Source organism: Bufo bufo, chromosome 7 (genome assembly GCF_905171765.1).
Source record: "Bufo bufo chromosome 7, aBufBuf1.1, whole genome shotgun sequence".
In the NCBI taxonomy this organism is placed as follows: Eukaryota; Metazoa; Chordata; class Amphibia; order Anura; family Bufonidae; genus Bufo; species Bufo bufo.
Window position 1 is genome coordinate 29933173 of NC_053395.1, and position 23187 is coordinate 29956359.

The 23187-nt window shown below is 47.2% G+C and overlaps 1 protein-coding gene across 8 annotated transcripts in view; it reads left to right on the forward strand.

The window, feature by feature from the left end:
• Nucleotides 1–8145: 8145 nt before the first annotated feature.
• MAPK8IP3 (mitogen-activated protein kinase 8 interacting protein 3) overlaps nt 8146–23187 on the forward strand; it is a 62176-nt gene continuing 47134 nt past the window's right edge. For all 8 annotated transcript variants that reach the window (XM_040439304.1, XM_040439308.1, XM_040439305.1 and 5 more), the window contains exon 1: nt 8146–9372. In XM_040439304.1, coding sequence (XP_040295238.1) covers nt 9064–9372 — 309 coding nt within the window. In that variant the 5' untranslated portion in view covers nt 8146–9063. The remainder of the gene's footprint in view (nt 9373–23187) is intronic.

Consider the following 23187-nt stretch of genomic DNA (forward strand, 5'->3'; position numbering starts at 1 on the left):
AAAATCAGTTTCCGTATGTCCATGTTTCCATTCCACAAAAAAATAGAACATGTCCTATTATTGTCTGCATTACGGACATGGATAGGACTGTTCTATCAGGGCCCAGCTGTTCCTTTCCGCAAAATATGGAATGCACACGGACGTCATCCGTATTTTTTGCATGTCCGTTTTTTGCAGACCGCAAAATACATATGGCCGTGTGCATGAGCCCTGATACTCCGGGAATCCGTGCGCCTAAAATGAAATCTGTGCTGATTAGGGTTGTTGCGGGTATCGAAATTTCAATACACAATCGATACCTTTCCTTTTTTCGATGCTGGGCTGCGCAGTCTAGTATCACAGGGGAGAAGGAAGCAGTGTCTCCCTCCCCCTGTAAGAGGAGAGAGGGGTGAAGGAGGGGCGGGCGCACTGCGCCACAAATGAGAGGAGAGAGGGGCGAAGGAGGGGCGGACGGCACTGCGCCACAAATGAGAGGAGAGAGGGGCGAAGGAGGGGCGGACGGCACTGCGCCACAAATGAGAGGAGAGAGGGGCGAAGGAGGGGCGGACGGCACTGCGCCATAAATGAGAGGAGAGAGGGGCGGACGGCACTGCGCCACAAATGAGAGGAGAGAGGGGCGGACGGCACTGCGCCACAAATGAGAGGAGAGAGGGGCGAAGGAGGGGCGGACGGCACTGCGCCATAAATGAGAGGAGAGAGGGGCGGACGGCACTGCGCCACAAATGAGAGGAGAGAGGGGCGGACGGCACTGCGCCACAAATGAGAGGAGAGAGGGGCGAAGGAGGGGCGGGCGCACTGCGCCACAAATGAGAGGAGAGAGGGGCGAAGGAGGGGCGGACGGCACTGCGCCACAAATGAGAGGAGAGAGGGGCGAAGGAGGGGCGGACGGCACTGCGCCATAAATGAGAGGAGAGAGGGGCGGACGGCACTGCGCCACAAATGAGAGGAGAGAGGGGCGAAGGAGGGGCGGGCGCACTGCGCCACCAATGATAGGAGAGAGGGGCGAAGGAGGGGCGGGCACACTGCGCCACCAATGATAGGACGACCTTTCATGGGTTGGGACTTAGTTAGCAGGACATGTAGAGCGGCGCCCAGGGATCTCCCTGCACCTACTATTATTCCTGGGCGCCGCTCTACATGTCCTGCTAACTAAGTCCCAACCCATGAAAGGTCGTCTTTAACTTTTAATACAGGAGGCAGGCGCCGGCAGCAGAATGACATAGTTGGCACCTGCCTCTGACAGGGAGCTGCGTTTTTTTTGAAGACCGTATGTGAAACCATGCATTTCAATGGGTCTGCAAAAAAAACGGAAGGCACTCCGTGTGCATTCCGTTTCCATACGTCCGTTCCGAAAAAAAATTGAACATGTCCTATTACGGACAAGGATAGGACTGTTCTATTGGGGGCCAGCTGTTCCATTCCACAAAATACGGCATGCACACGGACGGCATCCGTAATTTTAGACAAAGCTGTTTTTTGCGGACCGCAAAATACATACAGTCGTGTGCATGAGCCCTGAGGGTCAGTGATTTTTTTTCTAAACACTATATAGCACATTTACTAAAGTGTTTGCGCTTGTTTTTAGTCTAAAAAATGCTGTTTTAGACAGTCTAATTTTTTTTGTCGCATTTACTACTGAAATTGCGCCTGTTTTGGAGGCTTTGGCGCCTCGTTCGACTATTTTGATTTTTTTAGACTAATTCAGAAGTTTTCTTACTTTTGCCATCTTTTTTTCTGACCTATTTATGTAGGTGCGTTTTTTTTTACGCCTGAATTTGTCACAAAAACAGTCAAATTTTTACTTCACCTTCGCTTCTTTTCAGTGGTGAGTTGCGACTTTTTTGGCATTAAAAATCTCTTTCCGGGAGAGATGCGACTTTTCTCCGCAAAGATGCGACGTTCTTCATGCACAAATAAATTAGACCAGTCTAAGTGAATATGAACCTGTTGTACTGAAAATCAACCACCAGAGGTCAGTCTAATAACAGTACGTCTAGTCTAAGGCCTCGTCCACAATTCCGTTTTTCACTGACGCGTGCTGTCCGCAATTTCCGCGCCCATTGATTTAAATGTGTCTGTTTACATTTCAGTAGTTTTTAACTGACCAGTCGGACTGGTCAGTAAAAAAAAATCACGGAGACATGCACTACTTTGATGCAGACCAAGCACGCCCATTGAAGTCTATGGGTCCGTGAAAATCACAGACGCAACACGTATGGCATCCGTGGTGCGTCCGTTTTTCACTGAAGACTGATAGGAGATTCTTTGGAAATTAATTTTCAGCTGAGCAACGTCAGTGAATTACAGATGACACACGGATGGTAAAAACGGACACAAGGACCGGCCACGGATCCTTCACAGACATCTTCACGGATGAAACACGTAGCCCTTTTTTCACGGACGTGACACTAACACGGAAATGTGGATGAGGCCTAAGGGTGCATTTACACCTACAGATTTTATGACCAATCATTGGTCAGATGGCCGTTCACACACACAGATCTTTTGTCATACACACCAACTATTGGTCTGATTGGACAGAAATTGGTCAGATAATCTGTTGGTGTAATACAGCCCTAGGGGTACTTTGACACTTGCGTTGTGAGGATCCGGCAGGCAGTTCGCCGAAACTGCCTGCCGGATCCGGAAATCCGTATGCAAACGGATATCATTTGACAAATGCATTGACATTCCGGATCCGTCTTTCCTGTGTCATCAAGAAAAAACGGATCCGGTATTTTTTTTTTTTGCATTTTTAAAGATCTGCGCATGCGCAGATCGAGATCCGGATGCGTTTTTCCAGAACACTGGGTACCGGATCGGCATTAATACATTTCCATGGGAATTAATGTCGGATCCGGCATTCCGGCATGCTGCGGTATTTTCTCCGACCAAATACCGTAAAGGGACTGAACTGAAGACATCCTGATGCATACTGAACGGATTTCTCTCCATTCAGAATGCTATGGGATAAAACGGAAGCGTTTTTTCCCGGTATTGAGCCCCTGTGACGGAACTCAATACCGGAAAAGAATAACGCTAGTGTGAAAGTACCCTTAGGCTTCATTCACACGTCCGTGGAACACGGTCCATGAGATACCGGACTGGCATCCTGCACAAAGAGCACGGCGTCATAGCAACCAATGATGCCGTGCGCTCCTGCACTAAGCAGGATGCCAGTCCGGTATCTCACGGACCGTGTTCCACGGACGTGTGAATGAAGCCTAAGGGTCCATTCACACATCCGTGTGTGTTTTGCGGATCTGCAAACCACGGAAACCGGCAATGTGCATTCCGCATTTTGTGGACCGCACATCGCCGGCACTAATAGAATATGCCTATTCTTGTCCGCTATTGCGGACAAGAATAGGACATGTTCTATTTTTTTCGGGATCGGAATTGCGGATCTGGAAGTGCCGGTCTGCAATTCCGGATCGGGGCCGCAATTCCGTTCCACAAAATGCGGAATAGAATTGCGGATGTGTGAATAGAGCCTTATTTATCGACTGCTGTGCGACTTTTATTAAATACTCGGCAAAAGGCCTCATGCACACGACCGTTGTGTGTTTTGGGGTCCTCAAATTGCGGATCCGCAAAACACGGATGGCAATTTGCGGAACGGCACGGACAGCCATTGATATAACTGCCTATTCTTGTCTGCAAAACGGACAAGAATAGGACAGGTTATATTTTTTGCGGACCACAGAACGGAGCAACGGATGCGGACAGCACACGGAGTGCTGTCCGCATCTTTTGCGGCCCCATTAAAGCAAATGGGTCCGCATCCAAGCCGCAAAAAGTGCGGCTCGGTTGCGGACCAAAACAACGGTCACGTGCATGAGGCCTTACTTCGGGTTTTTTTGCGGTCCGCAAAAAAAAAAACAGAACGACACGGAAAGAAAATACGTTTGTGTGCATGAGGCCAAAAAAAGACAGAGGAATGAAATCCGCCAGTCAAATTTTATGGCATTTTCCCATAGGTTTATCATAGAACTTGAAAAACACCAGAAAAAAACACTACCATTTAGGCCTCTTTCAGACGAGCATTGCGTGAAAATGTGCGGGTGCGTTGCGGGAACACACGCGATTTTCCGCGCGAGTGCAAAACATTGTAATGCGTTTTGCACTCGCGTGAGAAAAATCGCGCATGTTTGGTACCCGAACTACTTCACAGAAGTTCGGGCTTGGGATCGGTGTTCTGTAGATTGTATTATTTTCCCTTATAACATGGTTATAAGGGAAAATAATAGCATTCTAAATACAGAATGCATAGTAAAATAGCGCTGGAGGGGTTAAAAAAAATAAAAAAATAATTTAACTCACCTTAATCCACTTGCTGGCGCTGCCGGCATCTGGTCTGTCTCCTTCTTTGCTGAACAGGACCTGTGGTGACGTCACTCCGGTCATCACATGGTCCATCACCATGGTAAAAGATCATGTGATGACCGGAGTGACTTCACCACAGGTCCTGTTCAGCAAAGAAGGAGACAGACCAGATGCCGGCAGCGCCAGCAAGTGGATTAAGGTGAGTTAAATTATTATTTATTTTTAACCCCTCCAGCGCTGTTTTACCATTCATTCTGTAATCAGAATGCTATTATTTTCCCTTATAACCATGTTATAAGGGAAAATAATAATGATCGGGTCCCCATCCCAATCGTCTCCTAGCAACCATGCGTGAAAATCGCACCGCATCCGCACTTGCTTGCGGATGCTTGCGATTTTCACGCAACCCTATTCACTTCTATGGGGCCTGCGTTGCGTGAAAAACGCAGAATATAGAGCATGCTGCGATTTTCACGCAACGCAGAAGTGATGCGTGAAAATCACCGCTCATCTGAACAGCCCCATAGAAATGAATGGGTCCGGATTCAGTGCGGGTGCAATGCGTTCACCTCACGCATCGCATCCGCGCGGAATACTCGCCCGTGTGAAAGGGGCCTTAGTAAAATGGCATCAAAAAAGCTATTTAAAGCGATTGGTGATTTTTTGAAAATAAATAAATAATAATAAATAAATAAATAAATAAATAATAGGGTGTGAAGGAGGTCTTATGGTATGGTCGCACTGTAAATTTCTCGCCCCCAAATCTGCAGCAGGATTCCCGTCACAGTTTTGCCTGCCATCATTCCGCTGATGTCCTTTCTTGACGCGGTTTGGAAATCCGCAACTGTGTGAACTGCGGCATGGATTTCCCTTGAACACAACAGGAGACGAATTCTGGCACGGAAATCCGCATGCAAAAAAATAAATAAAAAAATATCAGCTTATGACCAAGCCCTTAGGGTAAATGCAGTGTCGTTTATGTGGCTTTTCTATGCGGTTTTTGATGCGTTTCCACACCCAAATCTGCACATGTTCCTTTTTGTCGGAAATTTGTCGTATTGCAAAGGGCGAAATCTGCACTGAAAATGCGCACAAACTATTGACGTGCTGTGGATTTCAATATCCAAGCCGCAGGTTGATTTCCACAGGGAAGATTTCTGGCATAGTGTCAGCGGGTGCTGCGCTACATGGTGAGCGCAATTACGTCATCAAAGGTCCTTTTGCAGGTCCTGAAAGAAGACGATGCCGGCTGCGCGATCTAGTGGATGAGATGAGTTAATTTTTTTTTTACTTTTTAACCCCTTATGCCACATTTTAGTAAGTATTCTGTATTAAGAATGCTATTATTTTCCCTTAAAACCATGTTATAAGGGAAAATAATAAAATCTACAGAACACCGATCCCAAACCTGAACTTCAGTGAAGAAGTCCGGGTTCGGGTCTGGGTACCACATTTAGTTTTTTCTCACGCGCGTGCAAAACGCAATTTGCGGAACGGAACGGGCGGCCCATTGTAGAAATGCCTATTCTTGTCCGCAAAACGGACAAGAATAGGACATGCTATTTTTTTTTTTGTGGGGCCACGGAACGGTGCAACAGACGCGGTGAAGTGAATGCGGCTCGGATGCGGACCCAAAAATCAGTTGTGTGCATGAGGCCATATTCTGAATTTTTTACGCAGCCCTGGCCCCATAGAAGTGAATGGGGCTTCAGTGAAAAACGCATTGCATCGCATTGCAAGTGCGGATGCGATGCATTTTTCACTGATGGTCGCCAAGAGATGTTGCTTGTTAACCTTCAGTTTTTTATCACGCGCGTGAAAAACGCATCAAAACGCATTGCACCCGCGCAGAAAAAAACTGAACTGAACGCAATCGCAGACAAAACTGACTGAACTTGCGAGTTTTACTGAACGCATCCGGACCTAATCCGTCATGCTCATGTGAAAGAGGCCTGAGCGGACATTCACACACCGGATTTTGCTGCGGAATTTTGCCGCAGACAGCCGCAACAAAATAAGCCGTCACTCCGCGATTTTCAGCTCTGCCTCCCGTTCAGATGTATGTAAGGCAGAAAGGACACAGGCACCGGCAGGGTTTACAGATGAATTTCAGCGTCTGTCTGCGCCAAAATCCTGCTGTAAAATCCGACATGTGAACGTCCCTTTAAGGTACTTGTACACAATGCAGATTTGCATACAGAAAATCTGCACCAAAACCTCACAAAAAACGTACATAAATCCGCACTATTTATGTTTTTATGCATTTTCATTTTTTTTTGCAGTTTTTCCGGGGAAAACCACTCTACAGAAGGTGCAGAATCGCACAAACAATTGACATGCTGATTTTTAAATCCGCACGGCAGGGGGTCATTTATCAAACTGGTGTAAAATAGAACTGGCTTAGTTGCCCATAGCAACCAATCAGATTCCTTCTTTCATTTTCCAAAGGAGCTGTCCAAAATGAAAGGTGAAATCCTATTGGTTGCTATGGGCAACTAAGCCAGTTCTACTTTACACCAGTTTGATAAATGACCCCCAAAGTGTACATGATATTTATGAAACCTTTGCCAGTACTGTAATAGGCCCCATTTCACACAATCGTATTGTTTCCTCCGCAGCCGATACGCATTTTTTTTTTGCGCAGATCAGATGTGGACCCATTCATTTCAATTGGGCTGTGAAAAATGCGTTCTGTCCGCGTCCGCGTATCCATTCCGCACCGCCGCAAAAAAGATAGACCATGTCTTATTCTTGTCTGTTTTGCAGACAACAATAGGCTTTGTTACAATGGGTCCCCTCAAAAAAAACGGAGGCTACACGGAGGTCGCCTGTATTTTTTGTGGACCGCAAAGTGCATACGGTCGTGTGAACGCACTGGTTATGCAGCGGTTTTTCTGCACAAAGGAAAAAATGCATGTAATCCGCATCGTGTGCAGGTACCTAAATGCGGATTGCGTCCCACTGGTGACAAGACACGGGATTAGACGACGTTCCCCTTGCACGCCTAGCTGATGACGAATCCCGCTGGATGAGGCTGTATATTTACGGTACTTTATGCACGTCAGATGATATTAGGGTACTTTCACACTAGCGTTTTTTCTTTTCCGGTATTGAGTTCCGTCCTAGGAGCTCAATATCGGGAAAAAAAAACTGATCAGTTTTATCCTAATGCAGTCTGAATGGAGAGCGATCCGTTCAGGATGCATCAGTTCAGTCCCTCTTACGTTTTTTTGGCCCGGAGAAAATACCGCAGCATGCTGCATTTTTCTCTTAGGCCAAAAATCCTGAACGCTTGCCGGAATGACGGATGCAGCATTAATTTCCATTAAAATGTATTAGTATTAAAATTGCCGCATTGACGGATCCGTTCTTCTGGTCAGACCTTTAAAAATGTGAAAAGAAATAAATACCGGATCCGTTTTTCCGGATGACAACTAAAAAGACGGATCCGGTATTGCAATGCATTTGTCAGACGGATCCGTCTCACAAATGCATCCGTTTGCGTTCGGATTGTCGGATCCGGCAGGCAGTTCCGGCGACGGAACTGCCTGCCGGAATCCTCTGCCGCAAGTGTGAAAGTAGCCTTACACGGCAGGCGTACTATCACAGCATCATATGATCAGCGAGCAGCACTAATCTCCCCCTCCTCCTCCTCCGTGGTCCAGCGGCAATTGGTTTGGGAGATGGTTGGGAGTGAATCAGCTGTATTCTTTACCCATAATGCAGACAGCCTGACGTCAGACTGCCAGGGCAGGGAGGGGGGAAGAGCAGCCTGCCTCCTATTCCCACACTTACAGCAGGGCTGGGAGGTGCCTCTGTCTGCTAGCACCACCACCACCACCATCATCATCACCACCACCTCTATAATGAGATGGAGGGGTTCCTCTGACATCCAAGCAGGGGAGCATCATCATCGTTAAGGATCGCCCCCCAACCAACGCAGGTGTGTTCAATCCATATTAGCCAGGAAAATCCGTTGTCATCCCCGGGGGACTGGGGGGGATCTTTGCAGGGTGGGGGAGGGAGGAAGCAAGGAGTCAGGTGCATAGATCCTTGAGAGTAGCAGGCGACATGCATTCTCCTTGGCCGAGCTCTGGCCATCTTTAGGATGGAGGAGATACCCCTATAGAGGATCCTACATGGACGGGTAGATACAGCATAGCGATATAGTAAATACCTGGTTCTGGAGGGTTGTATATAGTGTAACTTTCTGAAGGCTGCATGTTCTTCTAGGTAAGGATCCCGTGTGTATATATGTACTATATCTGTAGAAAGGCAGATCTGACATCTTGCAAGGCCATAATGATGATCCAGACAGGACGTTAGGAGAGATACATCAGGGGTTACACGAGAGGGCCCAGTCACTGAAGTCATCCTTTTTGCAGATGGAGCCTGGTGCTGCATTGCATTGGCACCGATAGGAACCCACATAGTGGTGACAGAAGGCCCGAACCCCGGGTGCAAAACCAATCCATGTAAATAATGTATTTGCATCCGCTTTGATGTAGGGATCAAGCTGCTAGTAAGTTGCCGGCTAGAATACGTCATTATCGTCAGATATAGACGTCCTGCTGTAGATACAGGGCCAATCTAGAAGGAAATCCCATCATCAACCCGAAAGTCAATGCGTCTGGTTCCTCCTAGGAAAGGGTAGTCATCGTTCTAAGAGAAGGAATCTATTCGTTACAGTCAGAACCCCAGTTCCATTGACTGCCGCTCCTCGGGCCGTTCTTCAAGATGATGGAGATACAGATTGACGATGGGGTGGTGTACCAGGATGACTACTGCTCGGGGTCGGTTATGTCAGAACGGGTGTCGGGGCTGGCTAACAGTATCTACAGAGAGTTTGAACGGTTGATTCAATGCTACGATGAGGAGGTGGTCAAGGAGCTGATGCCGCTGGTGGTCAACGTCCTGGAGAACCTTGACGCCGTCTTGACGGAGAACCAAGAACATGAGGTGGAGTCGGAGCTCCTGAAGGAGGATAATGAGCAGTTGCTGACACAGTACGAGCGGGAGAAGGCCCTCAGGAAGCAGGCGGAGGAGGTGGGTACCAGGGTCATTCATTGTCTGTGCTGAGGTTTGGTGACTCTTCTTTTACTGTCTAGTAGAGGTATCGTGATGAGCGCCAGTGACTCAGGACATGATAAAGATACAGCTTCTCAAAATGGAGATCCCATGGACCACCTCTAGTCAGGGCCTTCAGCTTTTCTATAAGCCTGGCTACGTATGTGAAATCTCAGATCAGTCTAAGCACGTTTTTAAGACCCTTCTATTCTTCTTAATACTGTTCTTTCATCCGAGCAGTGGTCATCAGGGGAGATTTGTGGGATCTGGGTGTTTGAGATTAACTGGATTAAGACGTCCATAGATGTAACAATTCATCTGCCATCAGATGGGCGCCACAATATTGGAATGGTGGACGTGTTCTTTGATCGTTCCTGTCATATGAGGTGATCTTGTCAGTCATTTTAAAGGCGGATTCCAGTGTAAGGTATCCACTCAAATTGAGACACATCAAAAAATGGGTTGGGGTACAAGAGACCTCTGACCCTCAAGGGAGATCTTCATAACCTCCACCAATTTCCCTTTTTGTAGCAGCGCCATTGTCTTGTATCTAAGCAGGTGGTCAGAGTCAATGATGTTTCTAATAAAGTCCTGTGATTCTGAGACCAAGGTCCAAGGGCTTTACCCAGCGCTACCACTCTTTTAGTTATGGTAACTTTTGGAGGATACAGCTCATGGATCTCCATTATTACGGTATACTGTCTTTTGAAGTGTCTTTTTGCAGGATATAGTTAAATATGGAATCCCCCTTTAAAATTTATAGTTAAAGGGGTTCTTCGGTCCTTTTATATTGATCACCTATCCTCAGAATAAGGGCTCATTAACACGACCGCGATCGGCCCCGGAAACACTGTCCATGTGTCTGCCAGATCTCCTGGGTCAACTGCGGCTCCTCTGAACTGAACTGACTGTATCATAGTTTTGGAGTGAGCTGCAGTACCATACACAACCTGTGGACAGGTGTGGCGCTGTTCTGTTTTTCTAATTCTGGAGAAACCATTAAAGAGGTTGTCTCCTGAGGTTAAGACCTCATGCACATGACCGTGTCTCTTTTGCAGTCTGCAAAATATGGACGCAGTCTGCATGCCATTCACATTTTTTTTCCTGAACCATTGACTTCAATAGGTCCATGGTCCGCATTTTGCAGAAATATTCTTCCTCTTTTTGAGGAATGGACTTACGGATGTGGAAAGCATATGGATGATCCATGTGCTTTCTGCATTCATTTGTTCATTCCAAAAAAAAGGATAGAACATGTCCTATACTTGGCCACAAAATGTGGACCACAGACCCAATGACGTCAATGGGTCCGCAAAAAATGCGGATACAACACGTCCAGAATCTGTATTTTGCAGATTTGCACTTTTCAGACTGCAAAATACTTACGGTTGTGTACATGAGGCCTAACTCTTATCCATTTGCCCTATAGAGAGTGTCCCCTGATAGGGACCCCCACCTCTAATAGTGATTAATTAGTACTGACTCCGGAGGATAAGCCGTCAATATCAAAAGCCTTTAAAGGCAGGGATGCCCAACCTGCGGCCTTCCAGCTGTTGCAAAACTACAACTCCCAGCATGCTCGGACAGCCTACAGCAGGGCATGGTGGGAGTTGTAGTCTTACAACAGCTGGAGGGACGCAGGTTGGGCATCCCTGCTTTAGGCTCCATTCACACGTCCGCAAATGGGTCTGCATCCGTTCCGCAATTTTGTGGAACAGGTGCGGACCCATTCATTCTCTATGGGGCCGGAAGAGATGCGGAGAGCACACTATGTGCTCTCCGCATCCGCATTTCCGGAGCGCGCCCTCGATCATCCGGTCCGCGGCTCCGGAATAAAATAGAACATGTCCGATTGTTGTCCGCAATTGCGGACAAGAATAGGCAGTTCTATGGGGGGTGCCGGCCGGGTGCATTGCGGATCCGCAATACACCACAGACGTGTGAATGGAGCCTTAGGCCTCTTGCACACGAGCGTTGTGCATCCATTTCGTGCAAATTGCAGTCCCCAATGCACGGGCAACGTCCGTGCGGCGGCCGAGACGGATCGAGACCCATACAACTTGAATGGGTCCGTGATCGGTCCGCACCGAAAAAAAACAGAACAAGTTCTACTTTTTTGCGGTGCGGAGGCACGGACAGAAACACCACGCAAGCACTCCGTAGTGCTTCCGTGGAGTTTCGATCCGTGCTTCCGTTCCGTATCTCCGTGATTGCGGACCCATTCAAGTGAGTCAGCATCCGTGATGCGAAGTGCACAGAGGCCGGTGCCCGTGTATTGCAGACCCGCCGTATGCGGGCCGCAATACAGCCACGGGCACACAACGTTCGTGTGCAAGAGGCCTTAAGGTATGTTTACACGTGGCAGAAATTTCTGCACCTGCTCCATGCACCTGTATGTGGTTGTTTCTGCAGTGTGTGCGCATAGAACTTTACTAACCTGATTCAGATGTGTGGACATTTCTACTGTGTGTGAACATACCCTTAGGCTGTGTTCACACTTGAGCGTTTTACAGCGCGTTCAAACGCGCTGTAAAACGCTCAACACATGAAAACCAATGCTTCCCTATGGCCCTGGTTCTCACTTGAGCGTTTTACAGCGCGTTTGAACGCGCTGAAAAACGCCCTACTCTCAAACAAGTTCTTGAGCTTCTTTGGGGCGTTTTGACGCGCGTTTGTGGCCATAGGACACTGCAGTCAATCACACAAACGCGCGTCAAACGCGCGTTTACTATTGCAAAAAACGTGCATAAAAACGCGCGACAAAAACGTGCGTTAAACGCGCATATAAAATGCGCTCATGTGTGAACCCAGCCTAAGGCCTCATGCACACAACCGTTTTTGTGGTCCACATCCGAGCCGCATTCTTTGCGGCTCGGGTGCGGACCCATTCACTTCAATGGGGCCGCAAAAGATGCGGACAGCACTCCGTTGCTTCGTTCCGTGGCCCCGCCAAAAAAATATAGCATGCCCTATTCTTTCCCGTTTTGCGGACAAGAATAGGCATTTCTACAATGGGCCGCCCGTTCCATTCCGCAAATTGCTGAAGGCACACGGACGGCTTCCGTTCTTTGCGGATCCGCGGTTTGCGGACAGCAAAATACGGCACGGTCGTGTGCATGAGGCCTTAGACCAGGGCTTCGCAGGCAGCTGGTGTTACCATCATGGCTCTGGCGCAATCCTACGTGTTCATATCGGTAGCATTGGCTGTCAACCTACATTGTGTTAAGCCTCATGCACATGACCGTATCCGCAAATCGCGGATCCGCAAAACAAGGATGCTGCCCTTGTTGCATCTGCATTTTACGGACATATTCTGTCTTTTTGTGAAACGGACATACAGGTGATCCATGTGCTTTCCGCATTCGTGTATCCGTTCTTCAAAAAGAAAGAATATGTCCGCAAAATGCAGACGATGGGTCTGCAACTAAAATGCGAACGGCACACGGACCGCCTCCGTATTTTGCAGATTCTTGACTTGCGGACCGCAAAACGGATACTTTTGTGTGCACGAGGCCTTTTACGGTAAGTACAGCACAGAGGTATATGCGGACAGTGTCCAGTATTGCTATGCACTTTACCAGCACATTATTTGGACCGGCAGTTGTGTAACCCCAGTGTAAGGGTATGTTCACATGCCGAAATTTTTGTTGCGTGAATCTGTGTTGTCGTTCAGATTTGAAATCCACGTTGTGGGACCTGTGACGTACTGAGGCCGGTTCTATGTGGATCTGCAGGCTAGCAATCTGTAAATCTGCGGCAGAAAAGCAAATTTTCCTATGAACATATCCGAAAAAAAATTGGACTTGCCACTCAGCTTTCCGCTGAATAATGTGGGGGAGTAGGGGACGGGGAATGTCTCTGCGTAACTGGCCTTGAATTTTCTAGAAAATCAGGGTCACGACTGTTGTGGGAGATGTGATAGCTGACATGTTGGATGTCGCCCAGCTTTTTGTCTGTAGGGAAAGCTTTCCGGGCACAATGGTGTAAAGAGTGTTTATTAGTCGGGGGTCCCACTAGGCAGATCTCGGCTATCTCCGTCTGTGAATGGAGCAGCAGCGATCGACCGCCACTCCATTACTCCATTCAAACAGGGGACACGTGACCGCCCTAGTCATGAGTGGCGGGACCCTCAGCAGTCAGACACTTGAATTACCTATTCTGTGGTGAGGGGATATATCTTGATATTGGGGATGGGGGGTGGCGAGAACTCTTTAGGGCTACTTTCACACTTGCATTGTTAATTCCGGTATTGAGATCCGGCAGAGGATCTCAATATCGGAATTAAACGGATCCGTTTTGATTTTGCACATCAGGATGCCTCCGTTCAGTTAGGATGCGGTTGTGTGAAATCAAAACGGATCCGTCACTAAATACATTGAAAGTCAATGGGTGACGGATTCGGTGTTTTAGGCTCCTAAAAAAAACTGATCCGTCACCATTGACTTACATTGTTTTCAGGGCCGTATCCGTTTTTTTTTCCCGTTTTAATGACCGGACACAAAACTGCAGCTTGCAGCGGTTTTGTGTCCGGTCACAAAATGGAATGCTGACGGAACGCAAGACTCTTTCTCTTTCCATTCAGATTGCATGAGGACTAAATTGAAGAGGATCTCAATACCGAAAAACAGCAACACAAGGGTGAAGGGAGCCTAAAACGAAATAGTGTTGTCGCATTGCGAATGTGCCTAGTTACCCAGTAGATTACCATAATTATCCATGGCAGATTATTGGATGTCGATCCCTTTAACGGGGTTCTCTCACTTCAGTAAGTGGCATTTATCATGTGTAGAGAAAGTTAATACAAGGCACTTACTAATGTATTGTAATTGTCCATATTTCCATCACATTATACACTGCTCGTTTCCATGGTTACAGACCACCCTGCAATCCATCAGTCGTGGTCGTGCTTGCACACTATAGGAAAAGCGGCGGACTATTTGGTGGCTGGGACCGTGGGAGCGCACATGGGATAGGGCTTTTTCCTATAGTGTGCAAGCACGACCACCACTGATGGATTGCAGGGTGCTCTGTAACCATGGAAACGAGCAGTGTATAATGTGATGGAAAACTGAAGCCAACCAGCAAAGGAGACAATATGGACAATCACAATACATTAGTAAGTGCCTTGTATTAACTTTCTCTACATGATAAATGCCATTTGCTGAAGTGAGACAACCCCTTTAAGGGGCCAACTTAATTGTTCAATCCAGCCGAAAGCATTATTCTAGAATGCCCCCCCCCCCCCCCCCCCCCAGCTGATAAATGCATTTGGCTGGAATACCCCTTTAAGGATTATGTTCCAATTCTCCTCCAGCAGGGGCGCCATGCTTTTACTTGTAGGCAGTAGTTTGTTATGCTCCTTGAAGGGCAACAGGTGGTTTAGTTATGGCACCCAGCCTATGCAGCCATGCTCACTGGAGGCCCTGGAATCTGCATAGAGCAGACTGATCTGGTGCCCGCTTGCTCAGGACAATGCTATGGCGCTCAGTGCTCTGTTGCAACGGCTTCCTCTGGCATTTGATTACCAGCATGGGAAGTATCATATTCCCTTTGGCTGATTCATTAGCAGAATATGGTATCTATGAGTATGGGGAGCAGAAGGGCCGGTACGGTGGGCCGACATGATAGCCCCTCTGATCTCCTAGTTCGGGGGATACAAGTGTTAGCATTGCCTGCAGACTGCACTGGAAGAGCAACCATGGGGCATTTCATTTCTCCATTTTGCTTCCTATACATATGGAAAGGATTCAGGTTATGGAAACAGGGGCGTGCATAGAGAGGAGGGGGGCCCCCATAGAAAAGGTTAAAATGGGGCCCAATTATGGTGCTAGATAACGCTACTATACTCCCTTAACCACCTGGCCAGGAGGACTTGGTACATTTTTTTTTTTGCCCCTCTATTCCTACATCCTTGTTGATGAATTATATAATTCTGGTTGGATGTTGACACCACTAGGGGGAGCTCACTGCATAGGGATATATACAGCTAGTAATGAACTCAGTGGATGCTGTGAGTTCCTCCTGCAGATTTCTGCTATGACAGTGTCACAGCAAGCGAATGAAACGGTTCAGCGCCTCGTAGCAATCGAGGTACCTGCCTCACCTCTGGGGTGTACGATAAACTTCTACATTTGTTAAAAATCTAATGTCTTAAAGGGAACCTCCCACCTGTGCAATCTATGGGCAGCAGGTGCTAGAGCAGGAGGAGTCCAGTGGGCGGTCCTATTTAGTGACTCACAGCCTCCCCATATCCATGTGCATGCAGAGAGAGAGAGAGCTATAGATCACTGATAGGACCGCCCACTGGACTCCTAAGCATAGAAGGGAATATAAATAAGCAAAATACAAGTTTTATACTGAATATTTTCCCACAAAAGTATATATCCATCTGCTCAGCTCCTCCTGCGCTATCACCAGATAGGACTGCATATACAATGTGACAGGTTCCCTTTAACTGTCCTTATATGCAGCTGTATGGTAAGAGGAGAAGTTAGCTACTTCCTCCTTCGCTGATGTCATCAAGGGCTTTGTGATATGATTGGCTGTGGACTGTGTGACATCAGATCATGTGTCACGCTCTACAGGCAGGACAATCAAATATGACTGGCTGACGTGGGAGATAATAATGCTGACATGGGGTGACCTGGGGAACGGCAGGCAGTTAATTATACCCGTCTGTAATCATTTCTAAAAAGAAAAATCTGGGCAAATGCGGTAGCAGAAATTTAGTTTAGATTTGACAGACGCTAGTAGAACCGAGAGCTATGTGCGATTTGTGTCGTTATGAGGCTTCATTTACATAAGCCGTGACTCATTTGACGGAGTATTTTGCAAGGTGGCGATTTTTCATGTAAATGAACCTGGAGCTCTAGATGCAGATGACGGGGGCAGGGAAGGAAACCCAAAGCCTCATTCTGTACATTTGGTGGCTCCGAACAAAAATACCGGTAATACACTGTGTTATGGCTAGCTCTGAGCCCGAGGGGGCGGAGCATGACACATGGACTCCAGGAGCAGACAGTCCCCATATCTTGCACCTTACAAGGTCCATATACATGTGGCATTCTGTGCATAAGCTCTAATATAGCATGCAAGTCTGAGGATTAACCATTGACTGTAAAATCAGACTACGCAAGCCGTAATGCGCCCCACAAACAGCGGGTCCGCAATATGCGGGCACCGGCCGTGTGCTCCCCGCATTACGGATGCGGACCCATTCACTTGAAGGGGTCCGCAATCCGGAGCTGCGGTGCGGAACAGAGGCACGGAACCCCACGGAGTGCTTCCGCACCGCAAAAAATAGAACATGTTCTAAATTTTATTGCGATCCGGACAGATCACGGACCCATTCAAGTTGAATGGGCCTCGATCTGTCCCGGTCGCCGCACAGACGTTGCCCGTGCATTGGGAACCGCAAATTGCGCACAATGGCCGTGTGCATGAGGCCTTGGTTTGTAGTCTGTTACCATGGAAACACACGGGAGCTATATTTATAAAATTATAGCAGTTTTTATTTTTTTAATCCACACTATTTTCTAAATGACTTCATTTTTCTAAGTTAGATACATTGGTGCAATAAAAATAAAAGTCTACACACCCTTTAATACGAGATTGTTTGGCCAGAGTTTCCCTTTACTGTAGGACATGTTTGTAATTTTTTTTCTTTTTGAAAATGTGATATTTACTTAAAGGGTATTATTACGGTTAGAACAAGTTATCCCTTATGCACTGGCTCGCAGGGGTCCTTTGCCCCCCCATGAATGGAGCAGCAGGTCGAGCATTAATCTATTAATATCTGTGGGACTGTTGGGGCTATCTCTACCTCTGGCAGTCCCATAGACTATGAATAGGGTGGCAGCGCACAAGCTTGCCCATCGCTACATTAAAACAGGGGCACGGGACCCCCGTTCTTGTGATTGGTGGGGGTAGGTCCCAGCGATTGGACTCCCACCGATCCTATCCAGTGCATAAGGGCTCATGCACATGACCGTATGTATTTTGCGGTCCGCAAAAAAAAGAAACCGCATAAAACACAGATGACGTCTGTGTGCATTCTGTATTTTGCGGAACTGCCGCCCCTAATAGAACAGTCCTATCCGTGTCCGTTATGCAAACAGTAACAAGACATGTTCTGGTTTTTTGCAGAACAGACACATGCGGACACACGGAAACACGGAAACGGAATGCACATGGAGTAACTTGCGTTTTTTTTGCGGACCCATTGAAATGAATGGTTCCACATACTGAAAGAAAATTAGTTTGTGTGCATGAGCCCTTAGAGTTAGCTTTCTAGAATTGGAATACCCCTTTAAGCTACAGTAAATTTCCTGACAGTGGTCACCATAATGGCAGGCGCGTGCTGGTGTGCACACTACACAGATACATCTATTGTCCTCGGTGGGAGGGTTGCTTTCTCTACAGGGAGATCCGGTTACTGTGCCTGTCTGTACTACAGATCCGGTCTGCAGTGAATAGCAATGATGTATCATGGTGCAAACTAGGTTAATGCAAGCGAGCGGTGGGACATCATGTGTGGCGGAGCACTCTAGGACTAAAGGGGTTAATGTGAGCGATGATGTAATAGTGCAGGAAGGTCGGCAGATCGGTCTCCAGAGACACCATGGGCTTGGTCTGCTCTTTATGATATTGTGATCCTTTCACATTACCAGGTCCCGATGCAGAGGAGACTCCAGAAATGTTCAAAAATGAGTCCTTCAGTCATCCTTCTCCTTCAAGGGGTTAAATATTCATTCTCTTATATCTGCAGCCTAATGCACACGACTGTATGTATTTTGCGGTCCTCAAATTGCAGATCCGCAAAATACGGATAGTGCCCGTGCTGCTTCTGCATTTTTCACAGACCCATTGACTTCAGTAGGTCGTGGTCAACATATTGCGGCCAAGTATAGGGCATGTTCTATCCCTTTACGGAACGGGCATACGGTTGCAGAAAGCGCATGGATCATCCGTATGTTTTCTGCATCCGTACGTCCGTTGCGCAAAATGTGGTTTATGGACCCGTTGAAGTCAGCGGGCCTGCAAAAAAAAAAAAAAACAGGCGGCACTGTGTGAAAGAGGCCTAAATGAAATGTCCACCTAAATACTGCAGGTCCAAATTCTGTCCTGATTCCATTCTTAATAAGTTTTAATGGTGGTCTCAGCAAATCCCCAGCACAGACCTATCTGATAACATTCTGTCTCCCGCAGCGCCCTCTAGTGGTGGCTGCATTCAGCCAGAACTTCATGGTGATTCAGCAGGGGAAGGGGCTTATTACGTGTAGAGACTTTTAGTCTTGTGTTGTAAAGTGATCATAAAAAATGGAACTGGGTGAATGTGTTTTTGCAAGATTGTATCCCGTGTCTAATACATAATAATGTGTATAATTTTGCACATATGATTCACTATGGTCGTTAGAAGACAATATGTCACAAAAAATGGATTGCAAAGGCTGAAATGCTCTTCTAACGACCATGTGAACTGTATGTGTATTATATCATTAAAACGGAAACCTTTAAAGGGCTTGTCCGGGTTCAGAGCTGAACCCAGATATAAGCCCCTTCTTTACCCATTCAGCCCCTATGAGTGGCGCATCGGAGCATTTCATGCCCCGATGTTCCCCCTTGCCCTGCACTGTATGGCGCAGGGCAAGGGCTTTTTCTTAAGATCCGGTGACGTACCAGGCTTCTGATGGGCATGCTAGGCGGAGGTTTCCACCTAGCAGTGAGCCCGGTGACATCACCGGCACTAATGGCGCGGTCTTTAGCGTTGCCCTAGTCTGTAAAACAGCCTAGGGCAGTGTTAAAGACAGCCCATTGGTGTCATTGACGCGACCGTGATCACTGCTAGGTGGAAACCTCTGCCTAGCAGTGTGTCAGTGTAAACATAAAAAAAACCTTGCCCTGCGCAATGCAGCACAGAGCAAGGGGGAGCATTGGAGCAGAAATGATCCGATGCGCCACTCATAGGGGCTGAATGGGTGAAAAAGGGGGTTATGCCTTTAAAATTGTTAAAGGCTTAAAGGGGTTATCCCATCTTAGACAATGGGGGCATATCGCTAGGATATGCCCCCATTGTCTAATAGGTGCGGGTCCCACCTCTGGGACCCGCACCTACAACGAGAACGGAGCCGGGGAGAGTTGTGGCTGGAGGATCCCGGGTTTCCCAGGATCCGTCCACCACCAGGCGCAGCTCCCCACCTCCCCCATTGAAGTGAATGGGAGCGCACCGCGCATGAGCGGCCTCGCTCCCATTCATTTCTATGGGGCTGACGGAAATAGCCGAGCCGGCTATTTTCGGCGGCTCCATAGAAATGAATGGAGGGCGGCTGCGAATGCGCAGTGCGCCCTCCTCCACTTTCTCCGCTCCGTTCTCCTTGTAGGTGCGGGTCCCACCTCTGGGACCCGCACCTATCAGACAATGGGGGCATATCCTAGCGATATGCCCCCATTGTCTAAGATGGGATAACCCCTTTAAAGGGGTTATGCAGGATTTTACAAGTGATGGCCTATCCCCAGGATAGACTATGAAAGTCGGATGTACCTATGAAACTGGCTGACCTGTTTCATGTGCACTTGGCAGCTGAAGGCATCTGTGTTGGTCCCATGTACATATGTGCCCGCATTGCTGAGAAACATGAAGTTTTAATATATGCAAATGAGCCTCTAGGAGCAACGGGGGCGTTACCATTACACCTAGAGGCTCTGCTGTCTCTGTAACTACACCCCTCTGCACTTTGACAGGGCCAGGCAGTCTACCAGGTGGAAATGTCGGATCCTAACCGGCGGTGTCCTATTTATCATCAGTAGAAGATAGAATTCAATTTTTAAGCTTGGGCATGAGGGAATTGGAGTGATTGCTTGCCTGCACTGTAGGGGATGAAATAAATGAAAGGGGTCAATGTGATGTCATCAGAGTGCCATCCTGCCATCAGCGGGTAATGAACGGCTGCGGGGTTTTGCATGGTCCACAGCTTGAGGCTACACATTAGAGATGACTAATGGTGACGGAGATATCTGCTGACGGCAGGACGGAGGTTGTTTGATGTTTTAAAGTGACGCCAGCAGTTTCATCTACTCATCCGCTAACCACTGTGTATATGAAATGTGTGGATGCAAATGTAGATGGGACAGTGCAGTCCTGGTAGTCACAGAGGCTTTCCGGTCTTCTGGAAGTAAAGTGCAGTCCCTGTATAATGGAAAATGGGGCAAAATCACACTTTGAGTTTCAGTTCTCCAGCTCTGCTTACAGTTGTTTTCATATCTATCTATCTCTCGCTAATATCTATTATCTATCTATCTATTATCTATCTATCTATCTATCTATCTATCTAATATCTATCTATCCATCTATCTATCTATCTAATATCTATCTATCCATCTATCTCTAATATCTATCTATCTATCTATCTATCTATCTATCTAATATCTATCTATCCATCTATCTATCTAATATCTATCTATCCATCTATCTCTAATATCTATCTATCTATCTATCTAATATCTATCTATCCATCTATCTATCTATCTATCTAATATCTATCTATCCATCTATCTCTAATATCTATCTATCTATCTATCTATCTATCTATCTCTCGCTAATATCTAGATAGCTATCTAAATATCTCTCTGTCTCATATCAATCTCTCTGTCTCTCTCTTTCTATATCTTTTTCTCTCTCATATCTATTATCTATCTCTCTTTTTCTATCTCTCTCTCTTTCTATCTCTCTCTCTCTATCTCTCTCTCTCTCTTTCTATCTATCTATCTATCTATCTATCTATCTATCTATCTATCTATCTATCTATCTCTCTCTATCTCTCTCTCTCTCTCTCTCTCTCTCTCTTTCTTTCTATATCTATCTACAGGGTGGCCCACGAAAAAGTAGCCTGCCTCCAATATCCCCAAATTAAACTGCCTAACAGTCTGTCTTAGTTGTCCATAGCAACCAATCAGAGCTCACCTTTCATTTCCTACAGGGCTCTTAAAAAATGAAAGCTGAGCTCTGATTGGTTGCTATGGACAACTCAAACAGACCGTTAGGCAGTTTAATTTGGAGATATTGGAGGCGGCTACTTTTTCGTGGGCCACCCTGTATCTACTTGATTACGTAATTACTGGTAATTCTTCGGTCTATTCTTCCATGCAAACATAATGCTCATTGGTCCAGTCGTAGAAATTAGTTGAGCATGTGAACGGCTATGATTATGGCAGAGGAGAATATACAGTCAGTGCAATCATCCGCCTGCCCCGCATTAAGCTCCTGGAGGAAGCAGCTGTGATGCATGTTCACACTGTGAATTATTAATTGCAAGCAGGTAATATTACCTCTTCGCGCTATCAGGGGAATCTGTTCTTGCTGCTTCCTCATTTAGGTCTCATGCCCGCGGCCGTGTCCCTATTTCAGTTGGTAAAATACAGATACCTCATGTGTGCATTCCGTATCCTTCTCACCCCATCAATAGAAATGACTATTCTCGGCCGCAGTACGAATAGGACATGATCTACCATTTGTGGAACGGCCACACGGATCCACAGAAAATGTGAACGCGTGTATGGCCCCATAGAAATGGAGGGGTCAGTGTGCCGTCTGCAAAAAATGCGGATAACAAACGGAGGAGAAATACAATCATATGCATGAAGCGTTAGGGTATGACCAGACGGCGCGGTCGGGTTGTGGTTGTGATGCGGCCGCTCTGCGTTCGAGTGCCTCGTGGCCGTATAAGCCACAGTGGGCTCTAATCCCACTAATTGTGACCGCACTGTTTAGTCGGTCTGTGCCGCCCTTACTCCTAGTGTTTTAGTTGTTTATTCATTTTGCGGTGTCTTTTGATTTGTACATGAACCCTCTGAATTGTAAAGCGCTGCAAAATATGGTGGCGCTATGTACATGAAGATTATTATAGTTAGGGTCCATTCACACGGACCACACATGGCCGGCACTATGATAGAAATTCCTATTCCTACCGTGATTGCAGACAAGAATAGGATGTGCTCTATCTTTTTAAAATTGCGGAACGGATGCGAACATGTGACTGGACCCTAAATGGTTGTGCGGGACTAATACTGCGCAGCCATCATCAATACAGACCGAGTTAAGCCTCATTCAGACGTCCGTGTCAGTGCTTAAATCTGTGAAAAGGTTGTCAGTGATGCCTCCGTGAAGATGTCCGTAATTGGTCCGTGTGTCCGTTTTTTTGCTGTCCGTGTGTCATCTGTGTTTGGCCTCATGCACTCGACCGTTCCGTTTTTTGCCGCCCGTGTGCCATCCGCAATTCCGTAACGGAACGGGCGGCCGTTAATATAAATGCCTATTCTTGTCCGCAAAGCGCGGACAAGAATAGGACAGGTTATATTTTTTTAGCGGGGCCGCGGAACGGAGCAACGGATGGGGACAGCACACGGAGTGCTGTCCGCATCTTTTGCGGCCCCATTGAAGTGAATGGGTCCGCATCCGAGCCGATGCGGACCCAAACAACGGCCGTGTGCATGAGGCCTTTTACTGACACTGCACAGCTGAAAAATAATTTTCAAGGCATCTGCTCCTAATGATCCGTGAAACACGGATGGCATCCGTGTTGGTTGCATCCGTGGTTTTCAAGGACCCATAGACTATAATGGGCGTGATGGATCCGTGAACACGGACAAAATAGAGCGTGCATCCGTGCTAAAAACACAGACCCACGGACTACAACACGGATGTGTGAATACACACATCAAAATGAACGGGGACGTGTGCTGTCCGTGGAGAACACATACAGCACACGTCTGTGGAACACTGACATGTGAATGAGGCTT